General features: G+C 34.6%; 1 protein-coding gene across 2 annotated transcripts in view; it reads right to left on the bottom strand.

Annotated features, from left to right (window-relative positions):
• The window catches only part of TTC21B (tetratricopeptide repeat domain 21B), an 87284-nt gene that overhangs the window by 33776 nt on the left and 32906 nt on the right, over window positions 1-20602 (bottom strand). For both annotated transcript variants that reach the window (XM_027129334.1, XM_027129346.1), the window contains 7 exons: window positions 19724-19962; window positions 17856-17928; window positions 16571-16681; window positions 15705-15843; window positions 9702-9808; window positions 5258-5446; window positions 673-783 (listed from right to left, as the gene is read on the bottom strand). In XM_027129334.1, coding sequence (XP_026985135.1) covers window positions 673-783; window positions 5258-5446; window positions 9702-9808; window positions 15705-15843; window positions 16571-16681; window positions 17856-17928; window positions 19724-19962 — 969 coding nt within the window. The remainder of the gene's footprint in view (window positions 1-672; window positions 784-5257; window positions 5447-9701; window positions 9809-15704; window positions 15844-16570; window positions 16682-17855; window positions 17929-19723; window positions 19963-20602) is intronic.

The raw sequence follows: 20602 nt of genomic DNA, 5'->3' as shown, positions 1-20602 counted from the left end.
AAAACAGAAACTTGAAGGGAACTGCACACTCTCTGTGTCTCACTTGGCTAAAATAACGAGAAGATTTTAAAAGAAAACCCAGAACATTCTGAAACCTTAAGTATTTCAAAGGAATTTAAAATGAGCAAGTGCTTTAAAAGGGAGAGGTCTGGTATTTCTTTTCAGTTACAGTGACTCATTTGTAAAATTATTAAATGAACCTCACAAACTGTCATCTATGTAGCTGTTTGAAAAGCTACCAAAAACCTCAACCCAGGTAAAAATGAGAAAGAAAAGCAAAACTCTATTTAATAAACACACACCTTAAAATGATACATGAAGAATTTTTTCTGTAACTCAGAAAGTGCCACTGAAACTGGTAACAGTTAGTCTTTAGCAAATTAGAGCTTTACCACATGAACTCCTCCTGACCAAGCATAAAGAAAAATTAACTAGGCCCAAAAAGGGCAAGCAAAAACCTGACCTAAGTTCACCATTCTCATAAAATAAAGAGAGTCTTGGTGTTTATTGGTAAAATATACTAATAATGTTAAAAGTGTTATTTCTTCCAAAAGCCAACATGAGCCAGGCATCTCATCTCCTATTAGTTTTATCAGTTAAAATTTGAAACTGCCCCTTGGAATAAACATAAAACACAACTGCCTTTACAGCAGTGAAGTCTCCTGGACTAACCATGGTGGCAGCTTCATTGTCCTGGTCGCTCTGGAGAAGCAGAGCACAGTGCCGCAGGCAGGCGTCAGGGTCATCTTGTGCCAGGTATAATCGTGCCAGCTCCAGCATTATCTACAGAGAAGAAGGGCAAGATTAGTCAGAAAATGTTTGGAATAAAAAGTGAAATAGGAAAATGTGTAGGCACAGATGAAACTTTATTTGACCAAGAGTTATTGCAATAAAAAGGCCAAGCACGATAAGCAGGAAAACTATAGGTTTGCTCATCTCTAGTTTCTCTTATACTGGGAAAAAAAAAAAGGAAAAACAGGCTGTGCCTCAGTTGAAAAGTAGAGAGACACAAAGCACTGTGAAAAGAACACTGGTCTTAAATTAGGAGCTATGATTCTAGTCCAAGCTTCTCCATGATGGGGCCCTTTACTTCTCTAAACCTGTTTCCTCATTTGTAAAATAAAAAGCTTGAAGCAGATATGCTCCAGATGTACAACTATGATTCCAGTTACTTTAGTCACCACTGAACAAGGTACCTATTTGGTTATGACTTAATAAAGATTATCTTTGCCTTACATCTGAAAGAGTTGTATTATTTCAAAACGTCTAATCTTAAACTTTAAATTCTAGAACATGGTTGTCTCGTGTTCTACATCACTTATTTAAATATTTAGCCATTTACTAGAGTATTGTTTTAAAATGTTGATCATCTATCAAGATCTGAGAGTAATAACATTTTAGTTTATAAAACTGGCCATGACAACCAGTGGATCACTGAAGAAATCAAAGAGGAAATCAAAAATTACCTAGAGACAAATGACAATGAAAACATCATGATCCAAAACATATGGGATGCAGAGAAAGCAGTTCTAAGAGAAGTTTACAGAAATACAATCCTACCTCAGGAAACAAGACAACTCTCAAATCAACAACCTAACCTTACACCTAAAGCAACTAGAGAAAGAAAAACAAGAAAACCCAAAGTTAGTAGACGGAAAGAAGTCATAAAGATCAGAGCAGAAATAAATGAAATAGAGACTAAAAAAAATAGAAAAGATCAATGAAACTAAAAGCTAGTTCTCTGAAAACATAAACAAAATTGATAAACCTTTAGCCAGACTCTTCAAGAAAAAAAGGGAGAGGGCAAAAATCAATAAAATTAGAAATGAAAACGGAGAAGTTACAACAGACACCACAGAAATACAAAGGATCATAAGAGACACTACAAGCAACTATATGCCAACAAAATGGACAATCTGAAAGAAATGACAAATTCTTAGAAAGATACAATCTCCCAATACTGAATCAGGAAGAAATTGCAAATATGAACAGACCAATCACAAGTACTGAAATTGTGATAAAAAAACTTCCAACAAACAAAACTGCAACACCAGATGACTTCACAGGTAAATTCTACCAAACATTTAGAGAAGAGTTAATACCTATCCTTCTGAAAGTATTCCAAAATACTGCAGAGGAAGGAACACTCCCAAACTCATTTTATGAGGCCACCATCATCCTGATACCAAAACCAGACAGAGATACCAGAAGAAAAGAAAACTACAGGCCAATATTACTGATGAACACAGACTCAAAAACACTCAACAAAATACTGGCAAACCAAATCCAACAATACATTAAAAGGATCATACACCATGATCAAGTGGGATTTATCCCAGGGATGCAAGGATTCTTCAGTATCTGCAGATCAATCAGTGTGATATACCATATCAACAAACTGAATAAAAACCATATCATCATCTCAATAGATGCAGAAAAAGCTTTTGACAAAATTCAACACCGATTTATGATAAAAACTCTACAGAAAGTAGGAATAGAGGGAACATACCTCACCATAATATAGACCATATATGACAAACCTACAGCTAACATCATACTCAATGGTGAAAAGCTGAAAGCATTTCCTCTAAGATCAGGAACAAGACAAGGATGTCCCCTCTTGCCACTCTTATTCGACATAGTTTTGGAAGTCCTAGCCATGGCAACCAGAGAAGAAAAAGAAATAAAAGGAATCCAAATTGGCAAAGAAGGAGTAAAACTGTCACTGTTTCCAGATGACATGATGATACTATACATAGAAAATCCTTAAGATGCTACCAGAAAACTACTAGAGCCCGTCAATGGAATCAGTAAAGTTGCAGGATACAAAATTTAATACACAGAAATCTCTTGCATTCCTACACACTAACAAGGAAAGATCAGAAAGAGAAATTAAAGAAACAATCCCATTTACCATCCGATCAAAAAGAATAAAATACCTAGAAATAAACCTACCTAAGGAGGCAAAAGACACCAATGAAAGAAATCAGTGATCACACAAACAGATGGAAAGATATAACATGTTCTTGGATTGGAAGAATCAATACTGTCACAATGACTATACTCCCCAAGGCAATCGACAGATTCACTGCAATCCCTAGCAGATTACCAATGGCATTTTTCACAGACCTAGAACAAAAAATTTTTTATTTGTACAGAGACACAGAAGACCCCAAATAGCCAAAGCAATCTTCAGAAAGAAAAACGGAGCTGGAGGAATCAGGCTCCCTGACTTCAGACTATTCTATAAATCTACAGTCATCAAAACAGTATGTTACTGGCCCAAAAACAGAAATATAGATCCATGGAACAGGATAGAATGCCCAGAAATAAACCCACGCCCCTATGGTCAATTAATCTAAAACAAAGGAGTCAAGACTATGCAATGGAGAAAAGACAGTCTCTTCAATAAATTGTGCTGGGAAAACTGGACAGCTACATGTAAATGAATGAAATTACAACATTCTCTAACGCCATACACAAAAATAAACTCAAAATGGATCAAAGACCTACATGTAAGTCCAGACACTATAAAACTCTTAGAGGAAAACATAGGCAGAACATTCTCTGACATAGATTGCAGCAATATCTTTTTGGATCCACCTCCTAGAGTAATGGAAAAAAAAAACCCAAAAACAGATGGGACCGAATTAAACTTAAAAGCGTCTGCACAGCAAAGGAAACCATAAACAAAAAGACAACCCACAGAATGGGAGAAAATATTTGCAAACAATGCAAATGACAAGGGATTAACCTCCAAAATTTACAAACAGCTCATGCAGCTCAACGATAAAAAAGCAAACAACCGAACCAAAAAATGGGCAAAAGATCTAGACATTTCTCCAAAGACATACAGACGGCCAAAAAGCACGTGAGAAGATGCTCAACGTCACTAATCATTAGAGAAACGCAAATCAAAACCACAATGAGTTATCACCTCAAACTGGTCAGAATGGCCATCATCAAAAAGTCTACAAACAGAAACAGATGCTGGAAAGGGTGTGGAGAAAAGGGAACCCTCCTACACTGTTTGTGGGAATGTAAATTGGTACAACCACTATGGAGAACAGTATGGAGTTTCCTTAGAAAAAAACTAAAAATAGAACTATTGTATGATCCAGCAATCACATTCCTGGGTGTATATCCAGAGAAAACCATAATTCGAAATGATACATGCATCTCACTGTTCACCGCAGCACTGTTTACAATAGCCAAGACATGGAAGCAACCTAAATGTCCATCGACAGAGGAATGGATAAAGAAGATGTGGTACATATACACAATGGAGTACTACTCAGCTATTAAAATAATGAAATAATCCCATTTGCAGCAGCATGGATGGACCTAGAGATTATCATACTAAGTGAAGTAAGTCAGAAAGAGAAAAACAAATATCATGTGATATCACTCACATGTGGACTCTAATTTTTTAAAAATGAAACAAATGAACTTATTTACAAAACAGAAGTAGACTCACAGATATTGAAAACAAACTTATGGTTACCAAAGGGGAAACGTGGTGGGGGAGGGATAAATCAGGAGTTTGGGATTAACATACACACACTACTATACACAAGACAGGTAACAAACAAGGACCAACAAGGACCTACATAGCATAGCACAGGGAACTCTACTCAACATTCTGTGATAACCTATATGAGAAAAGAATCTGATAAAGAATGAATATATATATATGTATAACTGAATCACTTTGCTGTATACCTGAAACTAATACAACATTGTAAATCAACTATACACTCCAATACAATTAAAATAAAATAAAATTTTCAAAAACATTAAACTGGCCATGTGTATAAGTTTTCTACACTAATATTATCTTTACATTTATTCTCACGCTGTGCCATTTGAAGTTAAGAGATTCAATCTAGTTGCTTTTGTATATCCAGCACCAAACAGCAATGAAAATACAATAGCTGTTTAGTAAACTGAATCGAATCCTCTAGATTCAGATATTTATTTGAATTTGAGAATTGTTTTAAAGTAATTATTAAAACACAGATGAATGTAAAAAGAGCTTACAGATTTACTTTATATCACTTCATAATAATTTTAGACTAACATTATTAAGGCATCATGTATTTTGAAGTATTTCTGAAACCAATATTAATATTTTAACTTGCATTTTTATTACATTTCTTTTCAAATCTTTATAAATAAGCTGTTAAGAAGTTTACATTTGGGGAAATTAGATGACATCTGGAATATAAGGTGCTTAAAATTTGATAAAAGTACTGACCTTATTATCTGTTTCACAATGAACAAGAGCCTCTCTATAAAATTTAATTGCTTTTTCATAGTCTCGCTGAGCAACAGAATGTTTTGCAATCTCTGCACAAATTTCAGCTGCTAAATGTTTCTGTGCAGGAACTGCATCTGGCTGTTCCATCTGAACACGTTTTAGTACCCGAGCTTGTAATTCTCGAGCCTAGAAAAATATAAGGATAAAAAGGAATTTTAAAAAGAAATTAAACAATTCTCAGTAACTCACATGTAGCATAATTTTACAGATTTATTTAAGCATTAATGGCCCTCAATCTAACAAAGCCTGATCCAAAGAAAATGTCTTAACTGAGGTTTTAAAAAGGTACTTGTTTGCAAATAAGCCAGTATGCACTTATCTTTGCAACTAAAATGCTATAAAAGTACTGAATCTTTTCCCACTGTTATAAGAATATGCACAGGAAACTCACTAAGAGGAAATGCAACCATGAAACAAATATTTAGAAAAGATGTCTACATGTTGTAATTAAAAAAATGAAAACTGTAAATGTTTATTAAATTAATAAAATTGTATCTAGAAGTTACTGAATCAAATACTGGCATGTTTCAGGGAGTAAGTACATCCACATATTGTCAATGGCATATAAATCAGTCCCATCTTTCTGGGGAGCACCCTCGTAAAACATACTAACTTCCTAAAATTAACACACTATTGAACTTAGCTGTTTCATTCTTGGGAAGGTATTAAGGACATCACTTAGAAGGAAAAAAGGAAACATGTTATTTGTTATTAAAAAAAAATGGCCTGTTGGGCTCCCCTGGTGGCGCAGTGGTTGAGAGTCCGCCTGCCGCTGCAGGGGACACGGGTTCGTGCCCCGGTCCGGGAAGATCCCACATGCCGTGGAGTGGCTGGGCCCGTGAGCCATGGCCGCTGAGCCTGCACGTCGGGAGCCTGTGCTCTGCAACGGGAGAGGCCACAACAGGGAGAGGCCCGCATACCACAAAAAAAAAAAAAAAAAAAAAAAAAAAAATGGCCTGTTGTAAAAACAAAAACAACAACAACAAAACAAAAACAAATCTGGAAGCAACCCAAATGTCTGATGACAAGGAAATGCCTAACCAATTGATGGTGTATATACCTGGTCCCACACTATGCACAGACACTCCTAAGGAGGTAGGGGCCTTCCTCAGACTAAGAACGTAGAGTAATTTGCTAAATTGGAGGAGTATCAGCCTTCCCACCCACAAGTCTCATTTCTGAAACATCGAGACCTTCCTTTAACAAGTGACAGAGAACTCCTAGGCGTTAGGCCTTTACAATAAACTTTAACTTTGAGCTAATCATTCACTCATGCATTCATGCATTCATTTAATGAACAATAAATGCCCACCATCTGCCATACATTATGCTACACACAACAAGCCCTTCTGGGGACTCCTGTCAAAACGTTGGTTGACAACTGGTATTTGATGAAGATGGTCTAAAGCTGATTATTTTGGGGAACCACAGGTCATAATATTTTAGGGTATCATGATAAGCATTCTTTTGGAAATGAAAGAGAAAGGATTAAAAAATACTGTATATATAGCATGTGGTAAAGGTTAACACTTTCATGAAATTTTAATTTTGGTTATATTAATGTGTGTTTATAAGTATAGAGGTATGTGCACATTTGTGTATTTGATGTTTTATATTATGCATGTACCAGTGTGCACGGTTTTGCATATGTGCACACGCACACACACACACTCACAAAGAACTCTGAAACAACTGGTCTAAATAGGGCAGTACCCTTTTATACCTATTGTGCCAGCTTAATTATTAATTTTCTTTCTCAAAAGTATTCTGGCTTGAATGATAAATTATATGGTTGCACTAGGTTAAAAGATATGCACTTCTTTCTCTAGACAGTGTGAGTTTTATCTCTGCATCAACTAAATCTCTAAATGTCAAATAGGTGGACCTCATGAGCTTAACTTCCTAGAGAAAAACCTTTATAAGTTAGGCTTTGTGATACCTTGCAATTTTCTTAAAGGTAAATAATTGGGGGGTTGGGAGGGGGTGGATCTTGAGCAAAAGTTTTTTTCATTTTTTATTAAAGATATCATAAAACAATGCTCAATTTCTCTAAGTATATATAATAATCATTAAAAAACATTTTCACATAGAATAAAATTTTCTTGAAGAATTGATACCATTCCCTATACTTTTCCTTGCTTTTATCAGAAATAAATTTCATGGTCTTTTACAGTAAGCATATTAACCCTGATCTGTCAACACCATTACTTTTCCCTCCCCCTTCCTTTATTATAATATTCTTCTAAATTCCATCAAACCCTTGGGTAGAAGAAAGTATATATATAAACATCTTATTTCAAAGAATTCTTAATTTTCCCTTTTTATTTCAATAGCCTTATTGTATCTTACCGAAGACCACATCAAAGCAAAATATGCCAATAAAATCAGAATATCACATTACTTTTTATATGAAGATGGAGCTATACTGGAAAAATCCATACAAATGAACGTTGAGTGAAGGAAGCAAACACAAGTATAATCTGTACATATTAATTAAAACTATATCAAGTTATAATGTCCTAAAATTGTTAGTGTTTTATGGCACATAGGTTTTTTATTTCTAGTTTAGATTTTGTTTTCACAGAAAAGATAATGCCTATACTAAAGTGATTTTTCCTTTAACTGTTCCTGCAATTAAACAATTAAAATAATCTATGATTTCCTTTCAGCCATTCAACAAAAATTTCAAGCTCCTATCATGGTGAACATATTTGAAGATGGATCCCATGATTTTCACCTCTATTGTTCAATAAGAGGATGGGGATCAGTTAGGAGGAGTCTGGGCTAAAAGATAATAATAGATAAGGCTAAAAGATGACAGAGAGGGATGAAGAAATGTGGAGTTATTTCGGAAGTCCGAAACATATTTCATGTTTAGCAACTATGCAAAAATATTATGATGCAACTCCCAAGTTCCATAATGTGGAGAATTAAGCTCAATAAATGGTTGCTGAATAAATGAATTTAAAATATCAAACACTTTGATTACACTATTTGAGTTGTATTGTAATTCTATATTCAAATTCAAATTGTTTGTATTGTACCTCAAAAAGATTTACTTTTTCAGAGATCAGAATGCAAAGAATATTATAGTTGGAAAGAACGTTATAGCTCTTCAAATTTTATGAAAGGTGAAAAATCCCTGTGCTATAACATATAAACTTAAAATGAATTTGATTTTGGTTTGTTGGCATTGTCTAACCACAGTTTGTCTTTTAGTGTTATTCAATGTGTCTGCTCATAGAATACAGAAGCTCATGCAACCAGTCACTGAGACTAATGCTATTCATAATGGAATGAAATATGCCAAATTCACTTCTAAAATGTTTTGAAAGTCTAAATTTATGAAAATTACACTTTCCTTTTAGCTAATGGTAGCTAACCTCAGGTTAAGTGCCATTCCTTTATCATATAATTCAGAAAACAGGGATAAAACATACCAACAATTAAGGGTAAGATATTACATTGTTGAAGATTACATATCTTAATGAAATCATAAGCTTACATGGGGGTCACAGAAATCTAACAGTGTGAGCTCCATTCATTCACAATTTGAACAAAAAAATATTATTGGACATTGCCTGAAACACACACACATTTTGTGTGTTGAAATCTAGAGATATTGAATCTATTAATAAAAATCTTCTGTCAAAGAAACCTCAAGGTCTCAAAGGTGCTAATACTGAATTGTTCCAAACATTAAAGAAATAGCATGTCTTAGAGACCAACCTTTCTAATGAACATATATGCACAAACCTTGAACAAAATATTAGGAACTATCTTTAAATTCCAGCAATGTCTTTTGAAAAATCACAACAGTGACATTTATTTCAGTACTGTAAGGATGGTTTAACATTCAAAAATCAATCAATTTAATAAACAGGAAAAAAAATTGGAGAAAAGTCACATGACCATTTTGATAGATGCAGAGAGTGTATTAGACAAAACTGTTAGCAAACTAGAAATTGAAAAATCATCAAAACACATCAGTCACTTAGGAATACATCTAAGGAAATGAGTACAAAACCTCTACATTGAAAACCACAGAACATTAAAGGAAATTAAAGAAGATATAAATAAGTGGAAGAAAAAAATGAGTTCAACTCCTGCCTATGACACTAGTCATGTGACTTCACACAAGTTATTAAACCAAGCTCCCTCAGCTATAAAACAGGATTAAAAATATCAACCTTCCCTAATTGTTATTAATAATTAGCAACAATACATTTAAACAGTACAATCCACTGGCATTCAATCATTATTTCTATTTGACTTATTTTCTATGACAGTTGGGCCAAAAGATTGTCTTCCTTTTACGTGTGTCATATTTCCTTCTGAGACCATCACCCACCCTTAACCCCTTACAAAGGCATTTGTTTACCTGTTGTAATGAAGCAACTGCATCACCAGGTCTGTCCACTTTACTATAAACTTTTGCTAGAAGAACTTGAGAACGTCCATCCTCTGTGAGAGCTGACAGTTCATTTACTATGAAAGAACAAAATATAATGGGAAAAAATAATAATTCATTTAAAATAAATCTTTACATTTTTCTATAAGTTTTTATACTTGACTTTGAAAAATAGTGAATAAAGTTTAAAAAGGTTCAATAAATTAACTGAAGAATGGCCAAATTGGAAAAAAAAAAAAGATTTAGGATAAAAACTGGCTGGAAGAAAAGTTAAAGAACTGGAGGCATTTCTTAGACATACAAGAGATAACAATACAACAACACAGAGAAGAGTTTCAATTTCCATTCTTTTTTTTTTTTTAAAGATTTAATTAATTAATTTGTTTGTTTATCTGTCTTTGTTGCTGCGCATGGGCTTCCTCTAGTTGTGGTGAGCAGGGGCTGCTCTTTGTTGCGTTGCATGGGTTCCTCATTGCGGTGGCTTCTCTTGTTGAGGAGCGTGGGCTCTAGGCGTGTGGGCTCTAGAGTGCACAAGCCTCAGTAGTTGCGGCGTGTGGGGCTCAGTAGTTGCGGTGCATGGGCTCTAGGGTACATGGGCTCAGTAGTTGTGGCGCATGAGCTTAGTTGCTCCTCAGCATGTGGGATCTTCCCAGATCAGAGATCGAACCTGTGTACCCGGCATTGGCAGGTGGATTCTTAACCACTGCACCACTAGGAAAGTCCTCAATTTCCATTCTTAAGTGTATAAGCACCTCTGTTTATTGAAGTCATTTAAAAACAAGATGGGGTAGTTAGTACATGCAATTAAGAAGATAACTGCTATTTATTTTTAAATAACAGAACTTAATAAAGTATACATATATATACACGTACATATATACATAATAAACACTGACTTTGATGCCAACCTGTCTGGTTTCAAATCTAGGCTTTATCACTTTCTAGTTAACAAGGTCCTAGTTGAACAAGGTAGTTATCTATTCTGTGCCTCCCTTTCATCTGTAAAATAGGGGAAATAATAGTACCTATCTCATAAGATTACTGTAAAATTTAAAAAGTTAGTAAATTATTAAATAAGCTAATATATGCAAAGCAATTAAAGTCTTGTACATGTCAAGTGCTATTTAAGTATTTGGTATTATTATTTTGTAATCTAAGAGTAATAAAAGAACCCTAGATAATTAACAAAAAGATGTTTCTTCTACCATTTATCGACAGCATGGCCTGAGCCATATTCTGTTTGAATACATCATTATTTATTTAAAATCTCAACCTGAGAAGCAGGTTTTGTTATTGCTATTTTACAGGTAAGAAAAGCTCTAAGGTGGTACAAGGAACTAGGGAGCCGTGACAATGGTGAGAGCAGGCTGGAAGGAGAGGTCAGAGGAACAACAGCATGCACGTGTGAAGGCCATGTAAGCCACTGTAAGACTTTGGTTAACTCAGAGAAATGGGAGACAAGGGGGAGCTTGAGCAGGTGTGATCAAACTTTGGTTGTTTAAAAGGTCCAATAGTGCTGCTGGGTTGGGAAAGGCTGTGTCCAGCTGTGGGGTTGAGGATTGGGTAACAGGGAGACCAGGTGTAGGCTACTGCTTTAATCCACCTAAGAGACGATGTAGCTAGGACAGGGTGACAGTAGTGGAAATAATGAGACACAGGAGAATTCTGAATGTATCTAGAAGGCAGAACCAAGAGGATTTCCTATGGGCAAGGGTGAAGGCAAGGATTTTGGTTCTTCAAAACTACAAAGAAGGCTGAAGTTATTGAGATAGAGAAGGCTGCACATAGAAGAGATGGGGGAGGCAGATAAGGAATTCACTTTCAAACATGCTAAGTTTAGATGTTTCTTAGAACCCTGGTGCTACTATATCAGCTAGGTGAACCTGGATAACTCAAGAAAATTGAGTATTAGATGCTAATTTAAAAATGTAGATAATTTTATTTGCCTCAAAAACTAATGTGAGCATTAATAACATATAATGAAATGCACATGAAGGCATCTAAGTTCACCATTGGATGTGCTCAGCAAATTATTAAATGAAAGTATTTATACTGCATAAATGTAATATACTTATGCCCATATAAGTAAAACATACTACTTGAATCTCTCCTCCTCTACAACCTTTTAAAAAATGCATATCCACATTTAGGCCATCTGTAGTGTTTCAAGCAAGGTCTGACAAGTCTCATGCAAGTATTTTTACGGAATAAATAAATGCATTCAAATTAGAATTTAAGCATCAACTTCAAAGCTAAATTAAAAGACCATTTTAGACATATTAGAAAATTTAGAGTTGGCTTGCCTTATCTATGTATCCAAACATATTTTAAAATCACAGAAAACATGGTATTGGCAAAAATAAAAATGGGAGGGGAGAAGGAAGGAACTCAAAACAAAAATTCCCAAAATCAGAGTGAAATGTATAAAAAAGCTTTTAATATGATAAAGGTGGCATTTCAATAAATGACACTGAGATATAATTGGCTATCCCTTTGGAAACTGTATAGTAAAAATTGTATGTGAATTAAAGTTCTTCATTATAAAACTTAAAATTCTCCATTATACAAATTAAAATTACAAAAGCCCCAGAAAAATATAAGAAAACTTTTTTCAATGTTAGGATTAGGGAAGCTTTTTCTGAGCATGACAAGAAATTCAAAAGTCAAAAAGAGAAAAGACTGGTAAGTATTATATATGATAGTTAAATATTCTATTTGACCAATGAAATGATAAAGTAATTTGATAAAGAAAGGACAGCCTGGGAGAAAATATCTGTAACATGAATAATAGGTAAAAGATTAATGAATAATAGGTAAAGGATTAAGACAAAGGATATGAATGAAATAGTGAAAATACGATCTATAGATATAATACTTAACCTTAACGATCATCAAAGAAATGTAAATTAGAAGTTTGTTTTCTCTATAATTAATACTACATAATGTTGGGACATTTTTACCTTTAAGAAAAAACAATGGAGCAAGATTCAATTCTAGGAAGTACATAGTGCTATATAAACAAGGATTCTATCTCAGTAATGTTTTCTTCTATCTAAATGTCTATCGATAGGGGAGTCATCAAATAAATTATGATATTGACAAACAGTAAAATATGCTACCTATGTTAAAAAATTTAAAAGTGCTATATCTGCCAAAATGAAGAGAGGCTATTAAATGAAAAATGCATACTGCAGACCTATAGGTATAATATGACTCCTTTTTGGTAGAAAAAAGTGTTATGTATTAGTGTGTGAGAGAAAGGGGCAGGGAGATTGATCAGGACGTGGTTCTCTCTGGAGAGTGGGAGAGCAACACAACTTTCATTCACTTCTATAATCCTCAAATTTCTCCAATGAACAAGCACTAGATTTTATTTAAAAAGTACAGATCTTTAAAAAGTAAATTTGTATGAACTTTTAAGAAGGCAATTTGATAGTATCCAATTAAATTTTAAGTACACATACCCTTTAACATAGCATCTTGCTCTTAAGAAATATAAGCAAGTGTATGCCAAAGAATGAGATACAAGGATATTCATTTTAACATGGTTTATAACATCAAAAGACTGGAAGACTAACTGGGGAAAAGTTAAATAGCTTACGGAGTTATAAAATATTGTGAGTCTATTAGATAGAATGATATGGATGTACTGACATCAAACTATATCCGCAACATATTGTATGTGAAAAAAATTGCTGAATAGGAAGAATGATGCATTTTGAAAAGAACAATATGCATATTACACTTAGATATTTACATAAATATATATAAAATATACACTAAAACAAAAATGGTTACCTCTAGGGAGGTCTGAGAACAGGCCAAGTAGAATTCACAGAAGAAACTGGAGACTTGTACATTATACTCTTTAATAATGCTGAATTTTTTTTAAAAAAACAACTTTTAAAAAGGATTATAAAAATGTTTACTTGTTTAAACACTGGTTGTAGTTACAATTTATAGGAAACTTCCAACAAAGCTACAGTAATCAAAACACAATGGTACTGGCACAAAAAAAGAAATACAAATCAATGGAACAGGATAGAAAGTCCAGAAACAAACCCACGGACCTCTGGTCAATTAATCTATGACAAAGGAGGCAAGGATATACAATGGAGAAAAGACAGTCTCTTCAATAAGTGGTGCTGGAAAAACTAGACAGTTACATAAAAAAGAATGAAATTAGAACATTCTCTAACACCATACACAAAAACAAACTCAAAATGGATTAAAGACCTAAACCTAAGACCGGATACTATAAAACTCTTAGAGGAAAACATAGGGAGAACACTATGACATAAATTGCAGCAACATCCATTACTGGATTTTTTCAATCCACCTCCTAAAGTAATGAAAATAAAAACAAAAATAAACAAATGGGACCTAATTAAACTTAAAAGCTTTTGCACAGCAAAGGAAACCATAAACAAAATGAACAGACAACCCACTTCAGAATGGGAGAAAATATTTGCAAATGAAGTGACTGAAAAGGGATTCATCACCAAAATATACAAACAGCTCATGAATCTCAATATCAAAAATATAAACAACCCAATCAAAAAATGGGCAGAAGATCTAAACAGACATTTCTCCAAAGAAGACATACAGATGGCAAAAAAAAGCACATGAAAAGATGCTCAGCATCGCTAATAATCAGAGAAATGCAAATCAAAACTACAGTGAGGTATCACCTCACACTGGTCAGAATGGCCATCATTAAAAAATCTACAAACAATAAATGCTGGAGAGGGCATGGAGAAAAGGGAACCTTCCTACATTGCTGGTGGTAATGTGAATTGGTACAGTCACTATGGAGAACAGTATGGAGGTCCCTTAAAAAACTAAAAATAGAACTACCATATGATCCAGCAATCCCACTCCTGAGCATATATCCAGAGGAAACTGTAATTCAAAAAGATACATGTGCTTCCCTGGTGGTGCAGTGGTTGAGAGTCCGCCTGCCGATGCAGGGGACACGGGTTCGTGCCCCAGTCCGGGAAGATCCCACATGCCGCGGAGCGGCTGGGCCCGTGAGTCATGGCCGCTGAGCCTGCGCGTCCGGAGCCTGTGCTCCGCAACGGGAGAGGCCACAGCAGTGAGAGGCCCGTGTACCGCAAAAAATACAAAACAAAACAAAACAAAACAAAAACAAAACAAAAAAGATACATCTACCCCAATGTTCACTGCAGCACTATTTACAATAGCCAGGACATGGAAGCAGCCTAAGTGTTCATCGACAGAGGAGTGGATAAAGAAGATGTGGTACGTATATACAATGGAATATTACTCAGCCATTAAAAAGAATGAAATAATGCCATTTGCAGCAACGTGAACGGACCTAGAGATTATCATATAAAGTGAAGTAAATCAGAGACAGACAAATATCATGATATTACTTATATATGGAATCTAAAAAAATGATACAAATGAACTTATTTACAAAACAGAAACAGACTCACAGAGTTTGAAAACAAACTTATGGTTACGAAAGGGGAGAGGTGGGAGGGAGGGATAAATTAGGAGTTTGGGACTGACAAATACACACTACTACATATAAAATAGATAATCAACAAGGACCTATTGTACAGCACAGGGAACACCACTCAGTAATCTGTAATAACCTATATGGGAAAAGAATGTATACATATATATATGTATAACTGAATCACTTTGCTGTACACCTGAAACTAATATAACATTGTAAATCAACTATAACACATAATAAAAATTAAAGTAAAGAAAAAAACTAAAGGAAATTCCCTTTATGTCACTTTGGAAAGTAGTTTTCTATAACACAAACTGTTTCACAAATCTGTTTTAAGATTTTTAAAATATCTTACTTTAGTAGAGTGACATTCTGACAAATGAAAGAACCAACCTCACATACACTAACAATACAAATACATACTAATATAAAAATAAAAGAATCAGATATATTAGGTATACTTTTTCAAATAAGAAAGATTTTCATACCAGGTTCATGAGCTAGTGCATGTTGAAGAACTTTTTCTGCTTTGTCATACCATTTCAGTTTTAATAAGAGCTCAGCCAAGTCATAGAAAAGATAATTTTGTTGTCCATTTTTCAGAGCAGCTTCATAATAAGTGATTGCCTAAACAAAGTCCATTTTAGTTAGGGAAAAAAAAGGCAATGAGAATGGCATTCAAGCATAGATCCTACACACATTATGACTTAAAGCAACTGGAAGTAACCTAAAAGCAGGTTATGCATGGACTTGCATGAGTGATTAAGTGTGACATTTTTCTTACAGAATCCAGTATTACACAAGACAACTAGCATTTCTTACAACAAGTAACTAAAGCAAAGTACTTTGTTAAAATTTTTTCCAGTTTTATTCCAAACGTTAGTGAATGCAAATACTTTGCTAGCTGTTGTATATATGTTCAACAGTTACCAGGAATAGGGCAAGAATATAACTAAAGGAAAATCTATTATCCTTACTACAAAACAAACAAAAAACCAAAAAAACCCCTCAAAGCACATGGCTTACCAAAACTGGTTCAATGGAAAGGACATCTATTATGCTTTGTCATATGATAAAAGAGATGTAACAGTAAGTTTATCATAATTTATTTCATGGCAGAATTTTGCTGTAAGGTGAAACCTGAAGTAAACTTTAGGGTCCAAAAAGTCTTTGCAAAATGCAGCAGAGAAGAATCTGAGACACTGAGAAAGTCTTTATCACAAATTCCAGTTTGTAAAGACAAATTTGGAGTTTCCAACCATTAAGATATAAACAGTGCTTGCTGAAGATCTTTCACAGAGCAGGGTTTGCAGATTTGTTAAAACAGATACATTTCAAAATATAAAGTATTTACCTTTGAGTAGTTGTGAGTTTTGACAAGAGCTTTCCCAATTTTGCTTGCCAATGTTCCATCCTTTGGGTTCTGATTTAATGCTTGCTCATATGCTACTATGGCTTCTTCAGGCTAATGTTGGCGGATAAAAAATGAAGCAATAAAATAACAGCTTAGGTGGCTCCCATTAAATGGCAACACTTCTATAATTAAGGGCTACATTTGGAATACTTACTAAGACTAATAAAGCACATACTAAGTCCAGAAACCTTAATAACTTCAGAGAGCTGATAATCACTAGTGCAGGTGTAACTCACTAGTATAATCCCACCCAGGTTACTTAGGTCCATGTCCTCATAAATAGTCATATGAGAACTAAGAGACGGCTTCTTGACAGCTTTTCATCTGGCATCATTATAAAAGCCAGAACCAGAGGTCAGAGGATTGCTTCCCTTTGAAGAAAACACCACCTTAGCCAGTAGCTCTTTTCATCCTTTTGTTTAAAGGTGACTCACCTTACTTCTGGTATCATCTCTATTTCAAATGATAGTGCTGAATAACTGGATCTCAATTTGAAAAATAACTATAACTTTTTTTTATGCGGGCATCCCACTGTTGCAGTGCCTCCCGTTGCGGAGCACAGGCTCCAGACGCACAGGCCCAGCGGCCATGGCTCACGGGCCCAGCCACTCTGCAGCATGTGGGATCTTCCCGAACCGGGGCACGAATCCGTGTCCCTGGCATTGGCAGGTGGACTCTCAACCACTGCGCCACCAGGGAAGCCCTGAAAAATAACTATAACTTTTTAATTGTAATGGTTGTCTCCCTTTTTATTGTGATGACTGGATCTTTGACTATTAAGTAAACGTTATTAAAATGAGGGGAGGGGATTTGGATGAAGGTGGTTAAAAGGTACAAGCTTCCAGTTACAAGGTAAGTATTAGGGATGTAATGTACAACATGAAAATTAACACTGCTGTACGTTATACGTGAAAGCTGTTGAAAGTAAATCCTGAGAGTTCTCATTATAAGGGAAAAATATTTTTTTCTATTTCTTTAATTTTGAGCTATATAAGATGATGGATATTCACTGAACTTACTGTGATAATCATTGCATGATGTATTTAAGTTAAATCATTATGCTATACCTTAAACTTACACAGTGCTGCATGTCAACTGTATCTCAATAAAACTGGAAGAAAAAAACCCAAATTCCTTTCAGTAGAATGTTATACTAATCACAAAGAAGAATTTTTGGTTTTTGTTTTGTTTTTAAATCTAAGTTCAGTAGTATCAGAAACTTTACCTCTTGAATATTCATGTATGCATCACCAAGGAGAATAAAAGAACGAGGGCTAGGCATCCTTTCAGCAATTTCTCTGGAAATCAGACGAACACTGCTTAGTGTATTGAATATAAATTTCTTCTTCTAAACCAATTAAATAAAAGATAAGCTTATTTTTTCAATGAACTAATAGCCTTCAGAGTGCCTTCTTTATATCCAACAGTGTAATATTGTTTAAAAACTCCAGCCATACCCACACTCAGATTGTTTATGCTAAGTCAACAATTTTTTTCATTAAATTTTTCTATTTCCTGAAATGCAGGTAAAAGTATACAGATAGTAAACATATAAGCTCTCATTATCCAGAAATACATGATGTGGGAATGAAGTTGCAAAATATGACAAACACTTATCATCCTCCTATGCATCTTGAGCTCTGATATTCATGGCATAAGTCATATACAACGAATTACCTTAAAAAATATAAAATATTCTATTTCAACATTTGCTGCTTATTTTTTACCTGCAAAAGGTAAACTACTAAAGGTCAAAATACCAAGGTTGCTCACATAATGTGATGCTAAGTCTTTAATGTACAATATCTCACTTAATTGGTCCAAAAACTCTGAGAAAAGAAAATTGTTACAATTATATAGATAATGCTGAGTTTACTACAGCTAATGTGTCAGATCTACTTGAAAAAAGAAAACCTATGATTTTAGCTACTATACTATAGTGCATCCAAACACATCAACCCTATTTTATATATACATACATATATGCACTACCAAATGTAAAATAGGTAGCTAGTGGGAAGCAGCCACATAGCACAGGGAGATCACCTCGGTGCTTTGTGACCACCTAAAGGGGTGGGATAGGGAGGGTGGGAGGGAGACGCAAGAGGGAGGGGATATGGGGATATATGTGTATGTATAGCTGATTCACTTTGTTATACAGCAGAAACTAACACAACAATGTAAAGCAATTATACTCCAATAAAGATGTTAAAAAAATAATAGTAGAATAAAAGGTGTGAAGAGTGAAAAAAAAATTGTCATATCATTAGAGATGATAGTGCCGATATTTTAGAAACATCATAGAAAATATAATCTAGGAAACTCCAGTCCATCCATCTATACAGGGGGTGCTGCTCAGTTTCTTTGAATCACTCAGTACCTACAACGAATCTGAGCAGCTTTCTGGGCTTTGATATTTACAAAATATAGATGAACCAATATGACTTAATTCATCAACATTTTACTATTCTCAAGGATAAAACATTAATTTTCTCTCACATGGAGTGTGTGCTTGTACCTTTATCTTTTTGTTTGGGGAGAAGTGTAAGAGCAACCTGTGTGTGCATGTGTGCACCCATGTCTCGTGTGAGAGTGTGTGTTGTGTGCATGTTTTGTGTATCCCAGTAACTCCCAAGGGCATCAGTGTATGACACTTTTTAAACCCCTGCCACTTCTGTAATCCATACCTTAGTGTGGTATATACTAAGCCATAATTTTCTTCTGCTATAGCTATGATACTGAGTGTTAAATATGACTATATAGCCCCTGAATTGTTACATTACATAATGCTTTTAAGCTATTAGAATACATGTAATTGTAGCTCTTTCAAAGTCCAAAAATAACATCTGATGAGAGAGGGGAGCTGAGAAACTAAAGGAAGCCACAGGTTGAAATAAATCATAATTACCACGATTTACATTTTAGGGAGAGTAACTTGGTTAGAGTTACTGTGTTTGGTGGTAGTAGAAGGAAGCAAGAACACATTAAGGAAGGGATCTATAAAGTATCTGAAAAGCAGTTAAAAGAAAGAAATTTGGGGATTAATTTTAGGAGATAAATGTCAAAATATAATGGGTTGAAAGAACCATTTACCTGTAACAAGTGATATATAACATCTTCTCTTTTCTGTGCTTCAGATATATATCTGCCATTTTTTCTTTGGTCTCTATGAAATAAGGCTGCTCAGATGTAACATTCTGAAGCATGCTTATAGCCCGTTCCACATCTCCCTGGGCCAAAGCTAGGTCTGCGTTAGCAATAGTGACACGCAACTCTTCAGATGTCCCGGAAAATTCATGGATGGCATCTTGTAAAACTTTGGCCGCCTCATGCTATAAAGGTGAATTTAAAGTAACATTCAAAATTTCAACAAATTACACTACAAACTAAGGTTTTCTACTAATACAGAATGAACAATAAATGCTAGTACAGTTATGATATTTGTGAAATAATGATAGATTTTTTTTGAAAAGTACAAAAATTTAAAACCAAACTCAGACCAAATTAAGATGACATTATAAATATTTGTTAGCTGAAAAGTGTTCTCATAACTAGGACAACAGCAGTTGCTACCTAAGACTTGTTGCTACTATAATTTAATAAACATTTACTTTGCACCCAGCATTGTAAATAGTAACCCATTTAATTCTCACAAAAATCCTCTAAGGTAGTTACTATAATTACCCCCCACTTTGCAGTAAGTAAAATGAGATTCAGACAGTTAAGTTAACAAATGATAGAACCAGCCTGACTCCAAAGCCTAAATTCTTAGCCATGTTCATTACTGCATCTTGGATGGGATCCAGTCCACAGTCACCCTCTGTACCCGATGGTTCTACATTACCTAGCAGATTACGTTATTCCCTACTCTAGGATGTCATTTTTGTTATACCCCAGGTGAATATATTTCCTAATTTCCAAATCTGTACCTCAATGAATCTAAAATGTCATTGATTTTAATTCATCTCAGCT

Source organism: Aethalodelphis obliquidens, unplaced genomic scaffold (assembly GCF_003676395.1).
Source record: "Aethalodelphis obliquidens isolate GAN/ISIS:26980383/991018 unplaced genomic scaffold, ASM367639v1 scaffold2, whole genome shotgun sequence".
In the NCBI taxonomy this organism is placed as follows: Eukaryota; Metazoa; Chordata; class Mammalia; order Artiodactyla; family Delphinidae; genus Aethalodelphis; species Aethalodelphis obliquidens.
This window is presented reverse-complemented; position numbering and strand designations above follow the sequence as displayed.